Source organism: Notothenia rossii, assembly GCF_949606895.1.
Source record: "Notothenia rossii genome assembly, chromosome: 10".
NCBI lineage: Eukaryota > Metazoa > Chordata > Actinopteri > Perciformes > Nototheniidae > Notothenia > Notothenia rossii.
The window spans coordinates 62,735,381-62,744,996 of NC_136908.1; the positions used below are offsets into that span (position 1 = coordinate 62,735,381).

Here is a 9,616-nt window from a genome sequence, read left to right on the forward strand (position 1 = left end):
CTTCAGTTTGATTGTTATTGAGTATCGTGAAAGAAACGGTATCAAAACTATTCATATTGGTTTTGCTTTAAGAATTTCACGAACACTTCTGGTATCTTATATTCTTTAAATGGAAACATCCATCCGTAGCCATCGAACATTGGTTCATGTGTTTGTGTAGAGCAGAAATCCTCCTTACAGTGACCTGCCGTGACAGGACATACTAGGAACCGGGTCACGGACGGTTTGAAAAGGGCTTGGGCTGCAAAGTAACGAAATATAATTAGAACCTGAATCTGAATAATTACAACTTTTAGTAAAACTGTTTCTTGGCTTTGCATCAAAATCAATGAAACATCCGGTAAGACTTCCGTTCCTAATGTTTGCCTTTCGTCTTTCAACAGCGACATCCTGACCGCCATCGACAATGTGACAAAAGGCAGCGAAAAGATAAAGGCTGAAGCGTTGAAGCAGAAAATCGAAGCAGATTTTGGCGTTCGTCTGAGCGTGACGAGCGTCCGCCGCGCCCGCAGGGACCTCGGATGGAAATTTGGCAAAAACGTAATCTACCCGGCGACTAAAGACCTCAACAGGAGAGCGAGGCTGAGTCAAGCGCTTCAGTGGATCCAGTCCGGAGAGACGTGGCATGACGTTCTCTTCACAGACGTAACGATGCTAACTCTCGAGCGCAAACCCACATTTCACTTCAAAGGAGACGGCCTTCTTCTTACCAGGCGAAAGCCCAAACACCCCGTCAAGATCCGCGCCTGGGGGATGATTTCCAGACAAGGCGTGGGTCCGATGGTGACCTTTGAGGGAATCATGGACACGGAGTACTTTGAGACGACCATCATCAAACAGAGCGCCGCGCCGTACATCAGGAAACGTTTCGGACCGGATCATCGCTTCTTCCAGGACAACGACCCGAGGCATACCGGTGCCAAACACTGCATCGAGTCTGAAGGAATCAACTGGGTCAGAACTCCTCCAGGATCGCCGGATCTGAACCCTCTGAAGCCCGTCTGGCACTCGATGAAAGACTTTATCAGAAAGGAAGCAAAGCCACGAACCAAACTGGAGCTCGTCGGGGCGATTGAGACCTTTTGGGACACGACGGTGACCCCAGAGTTCTGTAACGAGGCCATCAACGGTCTTTCAAAAGTACTACGACTGATTGTGGAGAACAATGGAGCCCAGAGTGGGAAAGATGAGATAAGATAAGACTTCATTTATCCCGAAGGAAATTGTTGTCCCACAAAATTACAATTAACAGCATAATAATAATACAACTGAACACTAACAGTAAAACGAGCAATTACGTATCTACAGGAAGCTGTTTTCTTCCAGCTCAGATTTTGCCAGACTTTAGTTAAATATTTAATTATTTTTGGCAAAACAAAGTTGGTCAACAAAGTGTCCTTTAGCGGATCAGTTGGTTCAGTCAACAGAGTTTAGATGTGTCATTAAACGAGCTAATCCTTATTTATTGTAATCTTGTTTTGAGTCTTCATCCAATATATTCCCATGATTGTATCTGATCTGTTCCTTACTGTTTCCTCTATATCAGCGGTTTTCAAAGTGTGAGGCGCGCCTCCCAGGGGGGGGGGGGGGGGGGGAGGGGCGCCAGAGAGCTTCAGGGGGGGTGCAGCAGAAAAAAAAAATAACGAGAATCAGTGAAATCTAGCGAGTTAACTTCAGCTTACTTTATGTGAGCGGCATCATGGATCGATTATTGGTGAAGTTACCTAAAGTGAGAGAGGAGACGGCGTCTGACAGAAAACGCCACTTGCACACTTTCGGCTGCCTGTGGAGACCGAGTTCCCCCACCTCGCCAACAAGGCTGTGAAGTGCTCATTCCCTTCCCCTCCACCTCAAGTGTGAGTGCTGGTTTTCCGCATTGACTTTGATCAAAAGCTAGTACCGGGTCAAGCTGCAGCCAGAGGATGATCTGCGTTTATTCCTGTGTGCATCCGATGCAGACTCATTGTTCCCACTAAAGTAGGGTTAGTGTAAGAAGGAGGCAAAGTTCAGTGTGTTGCCGGGAGAATATAAGGATTTATCCACCATGTTGAAAATGTCAAACATGTAAAATGTTTAAAACATAAATATAAAAAGATTTTAAAAGGTTATTGTTTAATGTTTAAAGGAGGTGACGCTACTCAGCCAATCAAATGGGTGCAGTCAGTGAGTCAGTACGATAGATTCACACACACACACACACACACACACACACACACACACACACACACACACACACACACACACACACACACACACACACACACACACACACACACACACACACACACACACACACACACACACACACACACACACACACACACACACACACACACACACACACACACACACACACACACACACACACACACACACACACACACACACACACACACACCATGTTCTCTTACTGGACTTCTTTGAAATGCATTTGAATGCCCCCGCATTATAGCAGCAACAACAACAATAATACAAATAACAGCAATAAGAATTGGGAGGGGGGGCGCGGCTGTTCTCATGTTCTCTGAGGGGAGGCTCACCTTCCCACACTTTGAAACCCCCTGCTCTCTATATTTCATGTTATACTCCCGTCTCCCGTTTCTTCTCATTTCTCTTTAGAAACGTAGACGGTCACATAAGTAATGTGAGTGATCAAACCTCCCACAATGTTCCGACTGTGCTTTATAAAATAAACTTTACATAAGAAAGGTCACTGTGTGGGTTTTTCCATTCACAAGTCATCGAGTACTGTGTTTGTTAAGGCTGGCTCTATTCAAATGTTTATCAGCTGCTTTTAAAGGAGATTTGAAAAGGTGGTAGAAAGATGAGAATGTGTTCAAGAGGCTTTCAGAGCTTTCTCCACTCCCTCAAACACAGAGCAACCACAGAGAACTCCACACGTGTTCTGTTCATGTAATGCAAGCTGGGTTTGTGCAGAATATGTTAGAAAACTTTGAATTGAAGGTGAGTCTTTCTTAGAAAATAAATACGGGCTTGTTGTTGGGAACTCAGCGAACTGAGTATTTAGAAATAAGAGGTTATGTTTGTTGACAAGGACACAGCTTTTATCAAGAAGTCATGCACTTAGTATGAAGGAAAATCAACATCTTTCAGCCTTGGTTCCAAAGTCAGACGTCTAATTGGTTTATTTTGTACGGGGATCCAAGGATCTGTTCGTACACTTCTGGTAACATACCACAGATCTTATTCTCTTTGGGTAAGGGAAGCCTTTCCCCTGGTGAAGTGTGTCTGATTGAAAGCCATGAGAGTGTTTGTGTCGAATGAAAGGGTAACGGCTGATTTTAACTTCCAGGATTAGCTGGAAAGCCCGATATAAGAGATATTGTCAGAGTAATTCAAGTACAGCGTTAAGTAAGGGTTTGATCAAAGTTAAAGGAGGTAAATGCAGTGGCTTAAAACAAACATTACTCGCATGTCAGGGTCTCAGCGCTCCATACCAAAATGATCCAGGAATAAGTAGTTTAAAACAAATATGTGGTCAAAATATACCCAGTTTAGATCCTTTGAGTTCCCTAATCTGGAAAAGTTGACTATTTTCTATAGGTGTATTACCTTCAACCAATCACTGAAATAAATCTAGTTAGCATACGAGCCGTTTCTACATTATTATATCAGTATTATATACATATTTCCCCACAGTCCATAAATACACGGCACATATCTGCCGTGTCATGTTATATATATATATATTGTACCCAGTTATATTTGGAGACGAAGCATGACTCAGCACTGCAGTATCTTTGCAACTACAGCTCTAATAATAACGTTGACCCTAAACTGTATTTGATGTGCGACGCCTGTCAGGAAATAAATCAGCGTTCAGGGTGAAAGTGAGAGAGAGCTGTTTTAATGACACGGAAATAAATAAAAATAAACGAGGGGGACGAAGGGCGGAGGAGAGGAGGCGTTTCAAAAGTTCAACATCTGCTGCCCCGTCTCTCCATCTGTGTGTGTGTGTGTGTTTACACCGACTGTTGGCCCATTAGCTGTCCTCCACATGTGGGTCCATCTGGTTCCTAGCAGCCATATTGAGCAGATGGACCCCCCCCCGTCCCCCGTCTCCAGGTGACTTAAAGTCCCTGTTAATTAGAGCTGATGTCTCATTTAGTCTCATTTTCCTCTCTTTCGTCCAAATGTGCCATTTAACTAATGACTTGATGGTGTGTTTTAATCTGTGTCTGTTTACCTGCATGTGTGTGTGTGTGTGTGTGTGTGAGTGTGTGTGTGTGTGTGTGTGTGTGTGTGTGTGTGTGTGTGTGTGTGTGTGTGTGTGTGTGTGTGTGTGTGTGTGTGTGTGTGTGTGTGTGTGTGTGTCTCTGTCTCTGTGTGTGTGTGTTTTGCACTAATGAAAGCAGCGCTGTGTTTCTCCCAATCCTTTGAGGGGGGATCAGTCCAAGAAAGATATCCAGGAATTAGTCAGATCCGCTCCTGACGGCCCAGAAAGGATTTCATTCAGAGCAAAGTGTTTATCTGACCGATTGATTTGTTCATTTAGAGTCCCAGAAGTGTCGAGTCATCTCCAATAAGCACGTTAAAACAAAAATCATTTAAATGCAGATTTTATTTTATTTAACTTTTGCCCTGCATAGCCAGGATGTATACGTTTTAAGAACACGCAGGCGACTGTTTAAGTGTCACAAAGTCATAATAAATTGCAGAAAAACTATGAAAAATACGATATATTGACATTTACTTAAGGCTCAGTAAGTTCCTAAAACATTTGGTGCCCAAGTTTGATCAAACAACCAAAAGGAAAGAGTGCAAACTTGCCGCTCCTCTCGTCTGGATATCTTTCCGCATTCAGAACATGTCATAATATTTTATTTGATCTGTGACATAACATGACACACACCAGAGAGCTGACATGTGTGTGAAAGGTTAAACATGTGCACACACTTTGTAAAGAGCAGGAAGGTTTTAGAGTGTGTGAGGCGAGCGGCAGATACATATTGACCGTCCTCGGCTCTCTTCTTTAAATCATGAATATTTCATACGTTCTGATCCCTTGAGACGAGTCTATTTGTTTCCATCACTTATCTGCGATGGAAACGTCGCCTTTGACCGCCTGCGGCTCTGCACACGGCACTAACACACAGATATTAGGTTTAAAAAGTACTTATGATCTCTGGGAAAACTTGTGATAAAAAAGGAAGTGAAAGTATGGAGAGAACGAACTAAATAGAAATGAAAAAAGTCATTATGCAGAATTTCTGCTTGAGTTGCATCAACATCCAGTATGATATAAGCATGGTTTCGATTATTATTTAAGTAATTAGTTTAACCCTTAAAATGTCAGAATGTAAAATAAATATTAAGTTTAATTTTCTAATGATTAATTGTGTTTAATGTATTTTATTTGATCTTTTTGGGGATTTTTTTCTTGATGATGTGAATATATTTATTTTATTTAGATTTTTTTCAATTAAATATCTTTGTTTAATTTCACTTTTGTTATTTAAGATTAATTTCTTATATCAATATAAATAAATAGATTTTTTTCATTCTCAAGTTTTCTGTATGATATTGATTAGAAAGGCGAGTCCGCACATTCTCATCGGCTTGAGTATGATTTGCACCAAACAATTGGAGCCACCAGGCTGATACATGGCAGTAAAACAGGAACTACTTTCTTTCACATTAGATTTTAATGTCCTCCGGTAGTTCCCCCCCCCCCCCTGCAGATGGAGACTCGTTTTAAATAAAACCCTGCATTATAAATAAATTGCTTTATCAGTAACAGAGCCGACTATCTGCGGGTTATTGGAGAAACACTTTGTTTCTATTAAAGCGTCCAGCGGTGCAGAACGCTCTGACAGGGCTTTAAAAGCGCCGAGTCGCTCTGAAACAGGCGGTGTGTGTGTGTGTGTGTGAGATAAGGTGTTTCCATGTTACACACTTCTGTACTGGGAGTAAATCACAAGGCAGACACAAAGACCGTGTGTGTGTGTGTGTGTGTGTGTATGTGTATGTGTGTGTGTATGTGTATGTGTATGTGTGTGTGTGTGTGTGTGTGTGTGTGTGTGTGTGTGTGTGTGTGTGTGTGTGTGTGTGTGTGTGTGTGTGTGTGTGTGTGTGTGTGATTTAAAGTTTCTCAGAGAAATATTTGAGCAAATTCGAGGAGCAATTCTTCTTCTAATTTCATTTTGTTTTGCGCTGACTCACTCCCTGCATCCATTTGTGAGCAGAATGAAATAAACCAGCCGGAGCGTCGTCTGCAGAAATCAGATATTGATCCGTGAGCAGGAGGAAGAGTTCAGGACTTCCTCCTCTTCAAAAGCCTGTTTTAACTTTCATCTCATAAACACACACTGTATAAAAGTGATGTTGTGTTGAAACAACAAAGAGGAAGAGGACGCCTGCAGGAACGAGCAGACGGATCTGTATCTGGGAATATCAAACCTATAGAACACACTACAAAGTAGAATAGGGCCCCTTTAAAGATTAAGATCACCCAGGAGCATTCACCTGTTCAGCCCTGAGCCCGCTTTGCAGGCCTCAGGCTCCAAAATGACATTCCCAGAATAAATGACCACATCTTCCCTTCTAACAGGGTGACATGAATCATCTTTTCTCTCAAAGTAATGATAAACCTGTGAGTTGGATGTAGAAAAGTCAGAATCGATATAGATGTTTTTTATTTGAAAGAAAATCCAGATTGAACATAGTTAAAAACTGTAAATTATAGTGTCCGTCCCCAAAAAAAAATTTAATTTTTTTTTTAGTGATATTTGAAATTTTTAGACAGATTTAGCACAAAAAAACACTTCTGGGATCATTTGGGTGGATTTTCCATATCTCTGGCCCCCCTTTGTCGATTTTGCTGATTTTTAACCGTTAGAGCCAATCGAATCGAAGGGGGATTTCCCCACACACACACACACAGGGTAAAACAAAAAGGTGGGGGCTTCGCGCACGCAGTTTTGCATGAGAGTGAAGCTATCTCTCGCTCTGACATCTGAAAACCGAAAAGCAGGTTTATTGCTTATGGATGATCAGAAATCATTCAAAGGGACACAGACACATTGGATTAACCTATGGATTAACTTCAGCAGCGTTTTTATCGTTTCAATGCCATTGAAGACCACTTTTGACCAGACTACGACACAGGTGAGCCATGTTAGCGTTTTTAGCTACCTAGCGCCACATGCTTTGATGTCTGTTTTTGTTTATAACGTGGCGAGTTCGTATCATTGAGTGATAATGTCTGCACCCATCGATTCTGTGTCATCTCACGATCAGATCGATGGGTTGGACGTGCAGAATGGATAAATAATAAGGTTTTATGAGTGAGTTTCGGTGCAGTAATCTGTTAGCATTTTTCGCTCGTTGCTAGTTCAGAGGCTCAGTGTTAGCATTGTGGGTTTAAAAAAAAAAAAAAAAAAAAAAGATCAGTTAGATGAGTTTCTTCCCGTTGGATATTAAACATTCATAGTTTATTAAATGCCCATGCCCTCAGACACTGTTTCCTGCTAGCTTAACGGGTTAAAGAGTGAGACAGGAAGTCACTTTTGAGAGACAGAACACATTGCTGGTGATTTCATGGGATTTGTTGACAGAAAGAAAAACATTGAATACATTTGTTTTTAAAAAGGGTCAGGAAAACATATATTCTCTCCCCCGCGGTGGTATCTAACAAAGCAGACACGCTCAGTTTTATTCCGTCGCCTCCCCGAGAACAATGGGGTTTTCTTTAAGTTTCTCACAGCGTCCACAAAAAGTGTCCCAGTTCCTCCGGATAATCTTCAGACCTCTCTGTCAACACTTTCCATTTGGGGATTATTTTCCACCCAAACACAATAACTCCTGTCCGCAGAGACGCTCTCCTTGAGAACATGTTGAATTGAATATCCCTCTTCTGGGTTTATCTCAGAGGAAATATCTCGGGCCATAAATGTACTTTTGAAATCAGATTCGCTGCTTTTCTACCGGTGTTGTGTTTGGCGTCTGGAGACTTTTAAATGTTTTATTCTTCGAATAAATTCATGTCCGACCGTCTGCAGCCTTGAGATGGAATTATGTTTCACCTGCAGCCGTCAGAAGTCAGAAAAATTAAATTTCATGAGCGACAACTTCAGCATATCTGATATATATCACCTCGACACGCTGAACTGAAACTCAATTTGTCTTGAATAAAAGATCCGATACAAATAAATAAACGTAATAATAATAATAAGGTGCATTGGAGGGCCTGAAAGCCAACAGGGATGTGCTTGTTTGGAACAAAATAAGTGTGTGAGAACCTCGTTATGTATGAATAAAATATATTCCACTCACCATGTTCCACTTTGGGAAGAGGAAGTCTGTGCCGACGTACTCGAAGTAATGAGCGAAGCCTTCCTTCAGCCAGACGTCCTCCCACCACACCGGAGTCACCAGGTCACCAAACCACTGGGAACACACAGGAAATGAAGACATGATGAGTTCTTTCTGTCAATTATTTAACCGTGAAAGATTTATAAACTCCTGAAGACGAATTCTGATGATGTGTTTGAAGAATCAAGGGTCCAAAACTCAAGCTCTCAGAGACTTGTCGAGCTTTCTTAGACAACATATCTTAGACAAAGAAGATGTGAGACAACTTTTATTTAGAATATAGTGAAATATATTGACAATCTGTCATTTGATGTGTCTCTGAATTCTTTGTGAAACTAGTCTTTGGCATTTACACAACATTCTGGTTACCATCCCAAAATGCAATTAGCTCTACACCCATACAACTGAGGCTGATGGGAATTAGTTACCCAGTAATTTGGTCATTAATACACGTTTTTACCTCATTATTTCACAAATAAACAACAATCTCAACCTCATGGTGGCTCCAGAGGAAAAGTCACCAAAGTCAGTCGGATTCATCCTCTGCGGATCATGAATATCTCTACAATTATTTTTACTGCAATTGATCCAAAAGGTGTTTCAAGCTCATGACAACGGCAGAGGAAAAGTCAGACGACCACCACATTCAGTGGGATTCCTCCACTGGGGTTCACGAACGTCTGTATTAAACTTCCTGGCAATACGTCCAATATTTGTTGGGAAATACCAATTTTGTCCAAAGTCGGCGACCAAAAGACCAATATTCCCATCTCTGGGGTCATTTGCGTAGCTAACATAACCACAGAAGGCATTACTTTAACATTCTGCTCCAAAATGTTGGCACAATGTTTGAGAAAATAAAAAGAGGGATAGTTTAATTAAATCCAACCCCAGTCTTACTTTGAATAAAGAGAGAAAGAGAGAAATCCTGCTGCTCCTAAAACACTGATTGGGGATCTATCTGAGGACCAAACAGCCAGAGGCCATTGGATCGTCTGTTCATACTGAGCAGATTTTACTCATCAGCCACACTGGAGGGAAACTAGCAATGCTGCTCCAAACTGATGGCATACGAACACCCGATTGGACTGTTGCTCTTTAGGCTTTGGCAACGGTGAAGTTTAATGAGAGGCGGAGCACGTAGGAGATAGACTGAACCTCGCTGATAGTGGAACGTGCGAACAGGAGAAATGCTTTTGGACTCGGGCTGTTTGCTGGCAACGTTTCTTGAATGAATAACATTTGGGAACAAATGTCCCTGCCAGCTTTGTCTCCGAGTTTC

At 41.8% G+C, this 9,616-nt stretch overlaps 1 protein-coding gene across 1 annotated transcript in view; it reads right to left on the reverse strand.

The window, feature by feature from the left end:
* trhde.1 (thyrotropin releasing hormone degrading enzyme, tandem duplicate 1) overlaps positions 1-9,616 on the reverse strand; it is a 179,564-nt gene that overhangs the window by 63,212 nt on the left and 106,736 nt on the right. Inside the window, exon 7 of the mRNA XM_079656583.1 lies at positions 8,296-8,409. Coding sequence (XP_079512709.1) covers positions 8,296-8,409 — 114 coding nt within the window. The remainder of the gene's footprint in view (positions 1-8,295; positions 8,410-9,616) is intronic.